Consider the following 16,917-nt stretch of genomic DNA (forward strand, 5'->3'; position numbering starts at 1 on the left):
GGCCAGCTCAGCGCTACTCTGCCAGCCTCTCCAGTGGGAATAGCACCCCACCCCACCCCCAGCTTTTTGGGCTGATTTATGCTAGTGAACTCTGCAGTGTACACAGTGTGGAAGATTCATTTTGAAACTCCCGCTGAAGAGGCCATCACAATTTACTCCAGTTTTTACGCGAATTCGACACTTAGAATTTTTTTGGGAGAATCGCCCCTATAAATGTTGCTGAGCAAAAAATACTTGAAGTATCCAAAATGCAATATCCAAATCGCTCAGAAGCCAATCTGCCAACAACCATAAATGGTACACTTACATTCTTTAAACTTCAGTTTCTTTGTTTCTTCTGGATCTTGTCCAACCAAAAGCAACAACAGAGAAAGAGATCGCAAAGACTTTGTTAAGTCCATTAACATCTGGCATAGAAAATGGGCCTTCTGTCGTCCAGGACAAACAATTATTGCTAGTGGCTGATATTCAAAGAAAAACAATAAAGATTGTTCTATCACTTGCATGAATTAGATTTTTAAATCACAAAACCACAGGTTTAATGTTCTATCCCAGATGTCAAAACACATTTGCCTTAAATCTTACTGAACCTTTGCTTTCCTGACTGAAAACCCAAAAATTACCAACTTTAATGTTGGAAATACAACTTACAATTACATTCTTGTAAATCTCTGGAACTAAGAGTTGCCAATGTACAGGTAGATTTTTCCTTCTTCTCGCTCCCCAACATTTTGATCTCTTGCTTGCCTACCTCAATCATCCTTCCTGTCCTTCTAAGTGAAGCGGCCATCAGGAAGAAATGCAAGCAAGAAAAGCACATATCCAAGATAGTTTTGCATAAAATCTATTCTATAAAATAGAAAGTTCTATAAAATAAAAAGTTTCTGATTTAGATTGTAAAAGATTATCTACATCAAATCAACTAGCTAATAACGGTAGAAAAGATATTAAAGTTATTTAGCAGTTCTCTGTCTTCTACATTAGCTAATACAAGAAATATACTTACTGTGCAGAAATCATTACCTCACCTCACTGGCAAACAGACTTTTAAAATCCTGGCATATCTTAAGTCAATCAGGATTATAGAACTTTATGGTCAGAAACCAAATTGAGGGACAAATAGTACAGCAAGGTTACAAATAGCCTTCTTCAGCTCAGTACAGTGTCCAAAGGTTTTGAAAATGGTAGCACGAGTTTGTGGCAGGGCCCAAAGTCTTTGACCTTCTTAACTGAAACCTCCTAAATTGCTCTTGCAGAGACCCAGCATGTAAACAATGGGCTAAGAATCTCCTCTTCTGCTATAACCATTCTATTTCTATCTGAAATAATGTTTCATTGGAAGAAATTGTAATTCATACAACAAAAACCCAAACGCTAACAACTTGCAAAAATGTACGCTTCTGAAGTCCCACTAATCCGCAGGTGAAGATTACAGTGGCACAAATACAAATCCAATTGCAGGAAAACCCAACTGCTAACAAAACAATTGACTTTATCCAGTAGCAGAATAAGAGTAGCCAAAGCAAAAAAAATCTGAAAACCTTGTGACAATGAATTAAGTAATTACAGCACATTAATGATCTCTAGTGAAGTGCAAATGATTGTAGGCCATTTCAACTAGGTAAAATTCTTAGATTTCAAGTGGGCAGAAACATTAGTTTTCCCTTTGTATACCTTCGATTCTGGGTGAAGAAATTTCTCCTCATCTCGGTTCTAAAAGGTTTACCCTTATCCTCAAACTATGGCCCCTAGTTCTAGACTACTCCACTATGGGGAACATTCTTTTTGACTCTATCCTGTCCAACCGTGTTAGAATTTTATAAGTTTCTTTGAGATCCCCTCTCAGTCTTCTAAACTCCAATGAATATAATCCTGACATAGTTTCTCCTCATATGACAATCCTGCCATCCCAGGAATCAGCCTGGTAAACCTTCGCTGTACTCCCTCCATAGCAAGAATATTCTTCCTCAGGTAATGACACCAAAACTGCACGAAACTCCAGACATGGCCTCAGTAATGATCCATACAATTTTAACAAAACATCATTGCAGACATAAGCAAAAAACAAAACAGCACAAATTTAAGTCTGATTATTAATATTTGCATTATCACATAATACATTTAATATGAATATCCACATTTTTAAAGTACATTGTAAAAATGTTATTTTATATATTGTCATGAACCATGTGGATGTTATCTGTGTGGCTGTCCCAACTTGTAACACTAGTTCATGGTGGTGTACAGTTTTGTAATGCAATTTTTTGAATGGTGTAAGGAATCACATGAAAGCCTCAGTGAGAATAAGAAGCCCAGTCGTCGTGAAACACTTACTAACTATTTATTAAAGGCAAGCACACAAAATGGACTACAACACGATGAATTACAAAACAGTTTATATAGAAATTACCCCTTGTTCTAAAAAAGATATTTAAACTGCCTTTGCAAAGATTCCTGCATTACCTTGGCTCTAAGACCTCTTAGAATTAAACTACCTCTCATACTTGGATGTAAAGCTGTCCTGTTGGCTTTTAGATGTTACAATGCCTTCTAGGCTGCTAGATGTTAAACTGGCTTGCCTGCTTCTGCATGTGCTCGCAGTTACATCCTGGCTTCTCTGATTCTACCCCCTGCCCCAGTGTATTTGGGCTGTCTGCATCTCTCACATTCTGTGATTCTTAAAATTAGCCTCCACTGATCTCTTAGTCATCTATGTGAACTGTAGATATGGCTAACACCCCATTCTATCTGGATGCCTGCTAATCTCATTACTGGCAAAGATCACATCCTTTTGAATGTTGGCTACTACCACAAAACATGGTGGCACAGTGGTCAGCACTGCTGCCTCACAGCTTCAGAGGCCCAGGTTCAATTCTAACCTTGGGGACTGTGTGGAGTTTGCACTCTTCTTGCAGTGTCTGCATGGATTTCCTCCAGGTGCTCTGATTTCCTCCCACAGTCCAAAGGTGTGCAGGTTAGGTGGATTGGCCATAGTAAATTGCCCCTTAGCATCCCAAGATGTCACAGTTAGATGGATTAGCCATTGGGAATGTTTGGGCTATGGGGATAGGATGGAGGAGAGGACCTGAGTAAGATACACTGGCAGAGTGTATCTTACACTGATGGGCCAAAACAACCTCTTCTGCACTGTAGGGTTTTAATGATACCTGTTGCTGGGAAGATCAAATCCTTGTTAAATTTTTGATCTTGCTGTTAGACAGATCCACGACATGCAATCGTGTACATTTCACACAAGCTCTCCATCTTTTCATACTGCCAGAAGACTTAGTGATTTCCTTCTCCCTTGCAGTCTCCCACTCATTCAATTTTGCCCCCCTCGATCTTCATCCAGGCCCACTCACTCATCCCCATCTTCACCCTCCCCTCCACAATGATTTCTCCACTTTTTCTGATGTAGAGTCAGAGTCATTTACAGTACAGATGGAAAACATGCGGTCTATTGAATCCATGTTGACCTCACCACGGAGCAATCTAGTCAGTCCCACCTCCCTTGCATGATCCCCCTGGCCCTATACATTTATTCCCTTCACATCTTCAAGGACTTGACGCTTTGTCACTGCTACTGCCCATCAATGGCAGCAGTGATTCCTTCTTAACTGGTGCTAATTGGATCTGCACTGTCAGGAAAGGGTGAGCTATCTCCCTGGAGGGACAGGAGCTCTAGTACTGTGGAATCTGAACCTGGTAAGCTAGAGAGCCTCACCTTCCATTACTAGGTGCTTATGTAGCATCAGTAGGCTGAAGCAGAGGTGACACAAAGCATTGACTGCTATCCAGAGCAGAATATTGTTGAGATCATGGCTAGAATGAATCTTCCATGCTGCTGCTACAGCTCCTCCAATCACAGGTTCCCTCTCCTCAACTCTTACTATTCCTCTAAACACAGATTCTGTCTCAGGAGGAGCAACAAGAATGGGAAGGAGGATGCCTGTGATTTGAGGAGCTACAGCAACAAGCATGGGAGAAATGAAATCTGTAATTAGACCAGCAACTAAGATTGCCTCTCCCATGCATCAAGAAGCTTGGATAAATTGAAAAGTAAAGATTGGATGAAAGGGATTTGATAAGGGCTCAGTTGTTCTGAGGGCTTTTGACACGCAAATAAGCCTAGCAACAGAGAACCAGATATTTACCTTAATGAAGTGGAGAACAATAGGGCATGGAATTACAGGAGTTGAAGATACATAGGGTAAGAGTTCAAAAAAAGAGATAAGAATGCATGTCAAACTTACAAGCATTACGTGAGTTCTAAGGCTAGCTGTTTAGGTAGAACAGTTCAAAAGAGATAAACAATATATCAGTGGCAGGGTTAGTCTTGCACTGCTGAGAATAGCTGACAAGCAACTGAGATCACAACTACACCCAGCTGGAAACAGTTCTCCTGAAAGCAAGCTTTTATACTGGAAAACTACTGTTGCATACTTCAGAAATTCTACTCTGAACCAGAAGAGTTTCCCAAAATAAAGATACACACTGTGTACGATAATTATTTGCTGAGTTTGGCTCAGGGTTAAAGCACAAGAGATTTTGTTTTGGGAAAAAAAAGGGATGTTCCCAGAGATTAGAAATGTGTTAATTCAAGTATATTATGTGCATGGCTATTATTGTAATTTGTGTGTATTGTTGTCTTAGTGGCAACATTAATAAACATTTTATTTGACTGATTACAAGGCTGGACCTTTCTTCACTGCTTTTCATATATTTACTCACATCAAACAATCAAAAACAGTGCTCCAAGTTACCCTTCTGGGTTTTGGGATACCCTTGCATTTTAACATCAGTGGGATTCTTAACACGCGAGTTGCTCCTCTAATCACAACTCTGCAGATAGTACCTGCTGTCACTGAGTGACACAGCGTTGCTTTTTTTTTTAAAAAAACCTCACATTGGACTAGCCCCAAAGTTCAGCATACATATTTAAAATAAAATAGGGATCCACTTACAGAAATCCAAACATTTCTAATTTTGATATAGGGAATCTGATCACTCAAAGCTCTTGTAATGGAAATTAATTGCCACACAATTGCCCTCAAACTTACAACAGACGGAAAGACCCATGCCATTCATTCACAAGGTTAATTTAAGATTTGAGAAATAAAAGCAAAGCACTCAATATTCAGGGTAATGTTCCTTGCAAAAAAAAAAGCAAGCACCAGTTGATTACAATCAGTAAAAGGTTTTTGAAATTTGTGGTGGATGAGATTTCAATCTTTATAATAATGTTACATGCTTAGGGTAAAATCAAATTACAAACAGTTTTGTGAGAAATTCCTTTGTTCTGCACCTAAAAGGCAATTACATTTCATTTGACTCATAGGTCTAACTGGGACAATGGCCCAAGGACTTACATGGATCATAGTTGTCAAGTTGGATGCCCAAACAAAAGTTCCATGTATACCATTTAGAAGTTCTTAAGCTGAAGAGTGAAACAGCAATGCAAGCTTGACTTGAAGGCTGAAGAATTAAAATCACTGAAAGATGAGACTTACAAAGTTAAGACTTTCACCCAGCCAATACTGTCCTCCAGGGAAGAGTTGAAACAGCTGGATGAAAGATCTGACCTAAATTTATCATTGGTACTTGTTTAGGCCTCCAAATTAGCATGCTAAATCAAGCACAAGCAATTTGTCTACAAAGAGACTAAAGAATTGGGTGCTGTATATTTAATGGAAAAATTTTAATTAACTAATCTACAGTAGTCTTAAAGAAGACAGGTACAGAGTGAGGTTGAAATGAAATACCTAAGTGTGTAGTTTCGAGCTCCTTATTTAAAAAGTGATAGAATTGTGTGAGCAGTCCAGAGGAGGTTCACTTGATGCATTTATGGGATAAATGCATATCTCGTGAAGAAAGAATGAATAGGTTGGGTCTATATCCACTGGAGTTTAGAAGAGGGAATCTTATTGAAACATCGAAGATCCTGGTCGGAATTGATAGGATAGATACTGGGCAGTTGTATCCTCTCTGAGGAGACTAGGAGATGCAGTTTAAAAATGGGCGCAAGAATGAGGAAAAAAAGAGAAAGAAAGAGAACAAGGGGACAAAAAGAGAGAGAAAAAAAGAGAGGAGAAAGAGAAAAGAGAGAGTGACAGATGTGATCTGATCAAATGATGGAGCAGGCTTCAAGGGCCAAATGACCTACTCCTGCCACTAGGTCTTGTGTATTAACTATGGTATTCTCTAACATGCAATAAAACAAACATTTCGGTGTCCTTAGTGTGGAATCAGGTCTCCATCAAAATACCTGGGAATGGCACCCTAACAATCAGGTTCAAATTGATTAGTCTTGTTTGTTGAACCAAATTTTAGAGTCATAGAGGTTTACAACATGGAAAGAGGCCCTTGGCCCAACTTGTCCACGCCGCCTTTTTTTAAGCACATAAACTAGTCCCGACTGTCTGCATTTGGCTCATATCCTTCTACACCCACCTTACTCATCTAACTGTCTAAATGCTTTTTGAACAAGAAACGCTATTGACCAAGGTCAAACCATAAATAGTGATTTTAAAAAGCACTAAAGCCATCATTGGTGGGATGGTGAAGTATGGGCAGGTAGATAATTCCATTACATAACGATAATTACTTCAGTAGATCTGGCATGCAGTGTGGCAAATCATGCAGTAAAACAAGCAATTTGCACTGCTTTTGTACACAAATTTAAAAATGTTACAAAAACCGAGTGACGTGTTGTTCTATGAAAAGATAGAGTAAAATTGTGCCTATATAGTGTCTGGAATTTATTTCATCGATCTCACTGAAACGTGTGAAATTTTTAGCTAAATGCTCACAAGCTGTTCTCCTTGCCTGGACAGGGTAAGGACTAGAGGGCATAGCTTCTGAAAAAGAGGCCTGCCATAAGGTTGCAAAACCTTAAGACGACTTAGAAAGATTTCAGGTGTAAGAACAGTATGAGAATGCAGCGAAGTTGAGGTTGCTCTACTAAACCCTATTAAACACCATATATTTTTAACTACTGGAAGATTAATACAAGTTTAATCTTAAATATACTTGTGCATAATAATTAACATTTCTGGACATTATACAAAACATGGAAGAAAAGCTAACATTAAAACAAAAGGCAAACATAGACTTCATTAAGGTCTTTACCAAATTGCGTCTGGGTTGGTAGCTGTACACAGATGGTAATTGTAGAAACGTCAACAAGGGAGGGATGTATAGAAGAGGATCATCTCCTTTCTTTGATACTGCAACTAAGTCACAACCACGACCTATAGCAGGCCAACAGTAAGCTTGCACAATGTTTGGAGCAACAGTTTTCATTTTGCACAATTCCTGAGAGAATAAACCAGATAATTATGTAAGAAGCCACATTCCATGATTTGGTATGTTGGGTTAAATAACAATAAATAATCCGTGAATTTGCCCTACAGCTACATAATTTCACTGAGTACAGCCAAGCTACTTTCTAGATCGTGCATGATACACTGAAAAGCAATAGGTGGCACACATGTTAATTAATCGACTGGACACTAGAGGGAAGCAGGGCAATTTGATCAAAAAGAGAAATCTAACAAGCTCACCATTTAAAAAATGAACTTGAAAGAAAAACTTTAAAAGGGTTGTTTCCTTCAAGATCTACAAGTTACTCAGTTCCCTTACTGTAGTTTAACAATGCTTTCAATTATTAAATTCAGTCTGCCCAAGGCAGATCCTTGGTTATTTTTGCCCATCATAAACTGCAACAAAATTACAAATCTACATGCTTATAACAAAGTGTATAAATACATTTGCTGAGGTTTGTAATGGTGATGATGATGATAAGAATAAAGTCTGATTAATATTGAAAAACAGCAAGGCAATTCATGGGTTGCAAAGATTTGAGGAGAGGCTTTGCTTCAGTCAGGCAAAGTAATCAAAAGTTAATCAAAAGGATACATTTTGGGAAAGTAGTGATTAGGACAAGAGGTGGAAAGCAGATGTGGAGGAAGTGACAAAAATACACCGGAAGTTCTGAGAGCACTGCAAAACTGAAATGTAAAGTGAAGTCAAAGTATCAAAACAACCAATGAAGGGGTCATAAGTCTGCAAAAGATCACAGAGGTACCATTGAATGAAATGACAAAGGGATTTTCAAAGTAGACTGAGAACTTTAAACTGAAGGAAGAAGGAACAATAGGAAGGTCAGTAAACATGCAGGGCAATTAGTGAGCAGGGTTTAAATGCAGCATACGATGCAGAACCTGAACAATCTAAAATTTACATGCTTTTATTAAGTATGGAGGTCTATTGCTGACAACAGGTCTATTGCAAAACAATAAAAATGCATTTGCAGGTAATGGTGTTAAACTTGTCGAGCCAAGTGTCTAAAAGAAAATAGCAGAACAATGTTACAAGCACAACTTGCTGGCACATCATAGATCCTGTAATTGAGTTAGTACTTGTTATAGAACTGGATCAAGTTCTGGATTTCCAAATTAGCAAAATTTCTGTAGAAACTTTTGTATTTAATGTTAAAAAACCCATACCTTTTTCAAATCCAGAGAAACAGGTGACATTTCCATGCTTCTGCAAGGGGTCAGTTTAATGAGCGAATGCACCAAGACTCCATTCCATGGGTCAAAAGTCATTTTGTGGGATGGCTAAAAAAAAATTCTAATAAATCGAAGGTTTTGCTCAAACTTAAAATTTTAAGTAAAATGCAGAAACCAACTTGCACCAGAAAAAAAGTTGAGAACTTTCTCATTGCTAAAAGACACAACTACTAGTTTGTGTGTTCAATGCCACTTATTTTATTCTGATAGCCTCTGTCAACCTGTGTTGTTTCAAGAGGCATATGACTCAATTATTTTTGTGTCTTTTAAAAAGTAAGCAAATGAAAATACAAAAAACTGTACAGTTAAATCAATTAACCCAAAAAGATCAAATATTAGACTGAAATACCGACACTAGGGAGGACTTAGCTTATCTTCTAAAGAAATTCATGGTGCATCATTGATAATATTCAAAAATCATTAGCATTCTATTCATATCTCATCATAAACGTGTCATACATTGAGAATTCGGTAGAAAATAAAAGTAACCAGCCATTATGATTCTTCTTTAAAAAAACTTCAATTAGAATTAAAGATGGTGGAGTTTAAAATATGGATAGATGAATTGGACAATTGAGAATTTAAAAAGAAAAACCAACATTGCTTTATAAAAGGATTTGACCAGTACATCTGTAATTTGAGATGAGAGATAACAGAATTAGTAAGATTTAGCCAGAAGATGATTTCCATTCATGGCCTGTGCAGTACCAATTTTTGTCTGGCGGCCCTGTTCACAATCTAGATTATGTTTTGTTTGTTCAACCTGGTCGGGTCACCCTCAATTTGAACATTCTTCTGTAAGCAATAGTCTTCCCTGATCATTATTCTCAGGTGTGGAGTTAACAAACCACAACTCTGGTGTTTGAATTGTTGTAAGTCTGCCAAAGTAACTACTTTAAAGATAATTACTTCATCCCAATCCTCATGATTCTTTGAGGTGTGCACACAGCACAAGTTCACACGTCATTCAATGTCAATACAAATGCATAGATCAGACAATAACATGGGTGGATCGAAGTTCTTTTATTCGCCCTGGTTATACTTGCAAGTTTTGAGAATAGGCAGAGCGGCACAATAACACAACAGACCATGCTGGCTGGGTCCTAAAGGGCATAGCTGCTAACAGGGTCTGTGGCAAGTGGAGAGGGAACAAACAAGAGCAAAAAACATACTTGGCCTCAGACACATCAACCTGCTTGCCAAATAAAGCATCTGTCCATGATAGAACTGGTAGGAATGACTACTGCACAGTCCTTGTGGAGAAGTTGTTCTATTTTTGTGGCACCACCACCAAGGTTTCAAACATACACGCCAAGGCTGGGCAACTACTATCAATACCATCCAACCTGGGGATCAATCCTGGTGCAGGAGAGCATGCCAGGAGCAGCACCAAGCAAACCTAAAAACGAGATGTCAGTCTGGTGAAGGAATTGATTTGATTTATTATTGTCACATGTATTTGCATACAAGTATTGTTTCTCGCTTGCTATACATACAAAGTATATCATACATAGAGAAGGAAAGAAAAGGGTATAGAATGTAGTGTTATAGTCATAGCTAGGGGGTAGAGAAAGATCAACTTAATGCGAGGTAGGTTCATTCAAAATTCTGACGGCAGCAGGAAAGTTGTTCTTAAGTCAGTTGTTATATGTTCTCAGACTTTATCTTTTTCTGATGGAAGGCGGTGGAAGATGTATGTCCGAGGTGCCTGGGTCCTTGATTCATGCCATGATTAATTTTTTGAAGCACTTCATAATGATGGATGTCAAAGCCACTGGATGATAGTCATTAAGGCATGCTGCCTGACTTTGGCACAGGGATGGTCATTTTCTTGACGCAGATAGGGACCTCTGAGTTTTGTAAAGAAAGGTTGAAGATGTCTGTGAATACCCCCACCAGCTGGTCCGCGCAAGATCTGAGTACTCATCTGAGGTATCCCATTGAGAGCAGTCGCTTTCCATGGGTTGACTTTCAAGAAGGCTGATCTGATGTCGGTGATGGTGACCTTGGATACACATTTGATCGAGGTGGACAGTGTGTTCTCGCCTCTTGCTCAAAACAGGCATAGAATGCGTTGTGCTCATCAGGGAGGGGTGCGTTGGAGCTGACAATTTTGCATGCGTTGAACTTGTAGCCTATTATGTCTTGCAGAGTCAGTGGAAGTCCGTGTGGTTAGCCTGGGATTCTAGCTTGGTCTGGTACTATCTTTTGGCACCTTTGATGGATCTCCATATGTAATATCTGGATCTCTTGTACAAGTCAGGGTTGCCTGCTTGAATGCCTCAGACCTGGGCTTCAGCAAGCAGTGGATATCCCTGTTCATCCATGGTTTCCGATTGGGAAACACGTGGATTTGCTCGACTACTTGAGTGTCAAACAACATTACCGGCAAGTTTGAGATGAGACTAAGCAATTCTACAATCAACAGATCAGATCTAAGCTCTCACATTTAGTCATAAATGATGTTGGACAATTAAACAACTCACTGGAGGTGGTGGCTCCACACATATCCCCAACTTCAGTAACAGCAGAGCATAGCACATCAATTCAAAATATAATGCTGAAGCATATTTGCAACAATCTTCAGCCAGATGTGCTGAGTGGATTATCCATCTTGGCCTCATTCTACAACCAATTTGATTCACTTCATATATCAGGGAACGGCTGAAGGCACTTGATACTGCAAAGGCTGTGAGCCCTGATTCTGTTCTAGCAATACTACAAAAGACTTGCTTCAGAACTTCCTGCACCCCTACTCAAGTTGTTCCGTTACAGCTTCAACACTGACTTTGTAATGTGGAAAACTGCCCACTTGTGTCCTGTACACAAAAAGCAGAACAAACGTAACCCAGCCAATTAGCACCTCATTGGTCCACTTCCAATCAATACCGATGGAAAGGGGTCATCAACAGTACTATCAAGTGGCACTTGTTTAAGCAATAACCTGCTCCTGACGCTGGGTTTGGGTTGTGCCATGGCCACTCAGTTCCTGACCTCATTATAACCCTTGCTTCAAATATAGAAAAGAAGCCGAACTCAAGAGGTGAGGTGAGTGCACTCGACATCAAGGCAGCGTCTGACGAGGTCAGTAGAAAAAGAGTCAATGTGGATCTGGAGGAAAAAAACTCCACTGGTTGGAGTCATACCTAGCACAAAGGAAAATGGTGATGGTTGTTGGAGGTCTATCATCTCGGTTCCAGGACATAACTGCAGGACTCTCTAATGATAGAGATTTTTTTTTCCTCAGCAATTGTTTTAAGCGAATATGATGATTCAGTAATTTTTCTCACGTTACATACAGTGCACGTTATCGCACAATGGATTCACTATCTTCAGTACTCCCCTTGTACAGAATCTTACTTGGAAGTATTTGACAAATAGGTCTCCATATTCACTGTTTCCACTAGAGCCAGATAGATCTCTTCTGAAGGACAAGAACTCAAACATCCATCAGTATCCAGCTGATGGACAGCCAGCTCACTAGATATTTTATTTCTGATTTTATTTGTGCTAAGAAGCAACAATGCCAAGACCATACCTTGTTTCTTCTTTGGTAGGAATATGACCAGTGCCTGTAAATCCAACTCATCCATCATTGGGAGTCAAATAGATCAGACTCCCAAGATCAGAGGGTAATCACATTCCAACAATTTATACTTGCTTTCTGTTATTTCGCAAAATGGCAACTAGAATTGTAGTTTTTTTTAAACATTGCTTCCCTTAGGCAACCATACTCCGCTACAATGTTCTGCTACAAAATGCAAGTTCATTAAGTATTGCACCGGATGTTTGACCACACCTTCTGCATCCACATCTGGGATGGAGCCCTTCAGAAATCAGCCTATTTGGTTCAATCACTGGATGCTCTATCATACACTAACTACAATTACTTCAATTTACATGGTGTAAAAGGCAAGATCAGGCAGCTCCAAATTTTCAACAGCTTGAAGAATCAAAAGAATCCCACAGTGCGGAAGGAGGTTACTGACCACAATCCTCCCAGTGTCCTATCCCCATAGCCCCATGCATTTACCCTAGCTAATCCTCCTGACACTAACGGGCAACTTAGCATGGCCAATCCATCTAACCTGCACATCTTTGGACAATGAGAGGAAACCCACAAACCCATAGAACGTGCAAACTCCATACAGACAATGACCCAAGCTGGGAATCGAATCGGATCCCTGGTACTGTAAAGCAGCAGTGCTAACCACTATGCCACTCAGTTTGCCCAAGGCGGCAAAAAATAAACGTGACCAAGCCCCCCCACACATCACAATTTATTCCATAACTGTGTTTCTCAAGATTGAACACAAAGTAGAAGTGCATAAGTACCTTTTCGACAAACATTTCACTGCCAAAATGATAAACAGCCACATTCAGTACTTCACAGCAATAATAAGAACCATCTTAAGCTTACAAGAGAGGGGTGGGGCCAAGAAAGGTCACAAGTTTCAATGTCAAATAATTCAGAAATGGTTTTTAGTAATCAGCTGTGATCAAAGCAAAATTTTCACCATTACAATCATTAGTTCTGTAGTATAGATATCATCATTGATGAGAGTACATGAAACAAAAAAGTCTGCTTATCAATCACTTCAAAAAAGTCAACCATACTGATGTTTGCTTGAATGAGCACATGGATAGTTTTTCATCAAAAGTTACCTGTTGCAAATGAAATTCAAGTTCACTTTCTGTGTTCGATGGATCTGGGTTTAGAAACTGTAGGAGTCTGTAAAACAATTGTATAAATGCTAATAATGTTCACACTTGATGAACAACAATGCAGATATATTTCATATAAAAGCACATGCCATACCCCATTAAATCTTAATGCATACAGAGAATAAAATGCATGGTGTATCGTCAGCGCAGCTATCTATTCACATGAATATTCCTAGGCTGCTGCTTTTGTAAACCTCTCTTGCACAATGTAACATCTCCATTTTGGATTGCTTGAGACCAAATCATTTCTGGGTTTTGGAATTTTCTGGATTATGGAATGTTAGAATGCCTAATCACAGGGTCTGTGAACAAGAAAAAATATGATCTAAATACTTACTTTAAATATAAAACATTCTAAAGCAGTGATTAAAATTGTTTTACAGATCCTAACACTACATTTTCTACGTGCCTACACACAAAGTACTGTACTAAGATGTTGCAGGAATGCTCGGGTCTGCCAAAGAAATTCCAGACAACTGGCACTCTAGTTTTCAGGACGACAGAGATTTATTTATTCAAGTTACTTTTTCCAATCAAGAATAACAGGTGCAGAGAATAAACATTCTCTCATTTATGCATCTACCCTGATTCCTATTGTGGTTTCAGAAATGGGAGATCCACAATTGATATTATCTTCCCAGTTCAAAACAAAGGAGACAGCTTTATGTTGCCTTCATCAATCTCACCAAGGCATTCAACTATATGGGCAGGGGCATTCTAATCAAGCTGCCCGTTAAAGCTGCTCAACGTGACTTCTTTCTGTGACAACATAATGGATAGGTTCAGCAGTAACAGCAGAGGGACAATTTAAGAGCCGTTGTAAGCAGGATTATGTTCTGGTGTGGAGAGTTGTTAATATGTTCTTCTCTTTGCTGCTGTCATATGCCCTCAGGTCATTTAGAGAGGCTGTTTACTTGTATGCCACAACGAATGGAAAGCTGTTCAGCTTTGTCTAACATCCAGGTCAAAAGTGCATCATGTCCTCATCAAAGCGTTGCTTTATGCTGCACTAGCATTCCATACCAATGAACACTTCCAGTGGAAAATGGCCAAGGCTTTCCCATGCTTGTAGAGCTTGCTTGAGCAGACAGAATGGTCCAGGTTGCTGCCATACTGCCATCTATTGGCATTGACAATGAGAACTTGGAGAATGTTGACTTTCTCATATCTAGACAACGTCAAGCAATCTGTCACTTGATGATGAAATCAACACACAAACTGCAAAAACTGCAGCTGCTTTGTCCAAGCTATATAAGAGAGTATGTAACAATAGCACCATACTGAGTCTACCAAGCTTGTGCCCTCATTGCGCTCCTCCAGTGATGAAACATGACCAACATACTCTAGGCAGGAGCAAAAGTTGAATGGTTTACATCTTCGCTATCTGTTATTTCAGCATCTCTTGGCATGACAAGGTCATCATAACTCAAAGGTACCAGATACATTAATTTCATCACCACAGGCTCATTGATAAGCCTACCATGTCCAAGTTGGCTTGGCCATATTCGTTGAGAAGATCATTCGAGGGTGAACAAGCCATTGGGTTATGACCTCTTGGATGTATATTTCTCAGCCAGAAGTACATCTACCTGCAAAGGAGATGTGAATATGGCAAACACTGACAACTGGAAGACAGTTGCTGATCACTGTGATCTTTTGAAGGGCATTCAAAGTTAGATGAAACAAAAATCTCATCTGGCTGAGGTGTCAACACAGTGAATAATGCATCTTCCAGACCACTGTCTTCCTCTGCAGCAAATATGGTAAAGGGTGCCACGCCAGAGTAAGGCTCCTGAATCCAAAGCTGGGAGAGAAATCATGGACCCTAATGCTTCTCCTGTTTTCAGGCCCATTATTTATCCCTCCTCTTTAATCTTCTCCCTCATTCATGCACATTTCTCCCCTTTCAGGATTCACTAATCATTGAAAAGGTCCTTGTAAAACAATAACATCCAAAATTGATATCTGGTTACAGAAATTATCCAACATCTTTGCAACATGTGTCATTAATATTAAGAACAACAATGATCTAACGCAGTTAGTTTTTGGGTGTGCTTTAGGCACTCACACTTTGACTAATAAAGGAACCAGAAAGCAAAAAATTTACTTTAACATCACTACGCAATATTATTTTGACAGGAAAATATGCCAGTTATTTATAACATTGTGCAGACAATAAGACAGCTTTCAATGTCTGCCTCAGCCTTCATTAACATGTTCTGCACATTGCATCATATGGACACAGTAATAATAAATTTACATATGGCAGAGAGAAATTCAGATAAACTGCACAAGATTTTTCCATTCTGCAGAAGACTCTCCTGCTTGGGTGCATGATATTATTCAATCTAATTATTTCACACCAGGTGTGTAATTAGAATAAGCCCAATGCTTATTTGGCAAGGATAATTAATCACAGCAATCAACTGATGTTAGGAAAGTGGCTACAAAGAAATAACTGCATTTATAAAATAATTCAACTCTGCAACTAATATAATTGTACCACTCTGACTTCTCTGGTACCAACACATTATATAGCATAAATGATACCTACTCTTTTACCCAAAATCACACTACCCAAGATTTGAAAATCACATCAAACAGCAGCTCAGGAAAAACATAGATTAAATTGCTGATCTGAATTTTTCCAGCCTATGGTGAACCTAGGGCTGAATAGAGATTTATAAATTTACAGCCTGTGGTGAACCAAGGGCAGAATAGAGATTTATAAATCCTTAAGCAATTTCCTACTGACAAATAGAAGATGTCATTCCCAGACTTTACAAAAGTAATAAAAGTAGCCTTACTGAGTCAACACCTTGTTTTACATCACTTCTATTTTATGGTTTCTTTTGACAAGGGCAAAGATTTTTATGCCTTTTGCATTAAAGAATCCAAGACTGATGGTGAAGCAGAAACCAAGACGCAGACTTTCCTTTATTGAGCGATTTTGTTCAGTTTCACCAAAGTGGCCCCTACAACCTCCCTGCACCACACCCACACACATCCAATTAGTTCTAAAACGATTCCAGGGACTTCACTTAGCATTTTTCACACACATTCAACCAAGACCACTATTCTGACCTTCAGGCAGCTTCATGGCTTTCCAGAAAAAAAAAACAATCAGTACCTTGAAGCCACATGAAGGTTGGAGACAGCAGCACAGCAATTGTCAAAGGGACCTGGAGAGTTGGTTTAAAAAAATTAGAACTATCAGGATTTTTAAAGAGCTAAAGGGCTCACTCTGTATGATGACAAACTTCACTGACAACCCAAGCCCAGGTCCCAATGGCCTCTGGCACTAAGTGTACACCAGCAACCCCTTCCCCTCCCCCAACTAAAATCCCAGCCTATGGACGGGTCCTGCCGGAGTCACAGCAGGCAACATTTATCATAGAGTCGACCACCACAGCACATACTATCGTCTTAAAAGCCGGAAAGATGTCACTTTCTCAGTATTTTAGCATTTCTGCTCTTTTCTGTGTAGTGGTAGCTTGTGAATACGGCATTTTGTCCTCTCATCAGATTATTTTCTTGCTCTTCAAAGGATATGGACTCCTTAAGTTTACATTCCGTACATGTCAGTCACCCTCCGTTAGCTTATCCGAGTGGTTATAAT

At 39.3% G+C, this 16,917-nt stretch overlaps 1 protein-coding gene across 1 annotated transcript in view; it reads right to left on the reverse strand.

The window, feature by feature from the left end:
- The window catches only part of tdrd12 (tudor domain containing 12), a 110,388-nt gene that overhangs the window by 67,767 nt on the left and 25,704 nt on the right, over positions 1-16,917 (reverse strand). The window contains exons 9-12 of the mRNA XM_080187222.1: positions 13,239-13,305; positions 8,508-8,621; positions 7,129-7,314; positions 308-461 (exon numbers count right to left, since the gene is read on the reverse strand). Of these exons, the coding sequence (XP_080043348.1) occupies positions 308-461; positions 7,129-7,314; positions 8,508-8,621; positions 13,239-13,305 (521 nt within the window). The remainder of the gene's footprint in view (positions 1-307; positions 462-7,128; positions 7,315-8,507; positions 8,622-13,238; positions 13,306-16,917) is intronic.

The sequence above is a fragment of the Carcharhinus amblyrhynchos genome, chromosome 4 (assembly GCF_965287045.1).
Source record: "Carcharhinus amblyrhynchos chromosome 4, sCarAmb.v2.hapA, whole genome shotgun sequence".
NCBI classification, from domain to species: domain Eukaryota; kingdom Metazoa; phylum Chordata; class Chondrichthyes; order Carcharhiniformes; family Carcharhinidae; genus Carcharhinus; species Carcharhinus amblyrhynchos.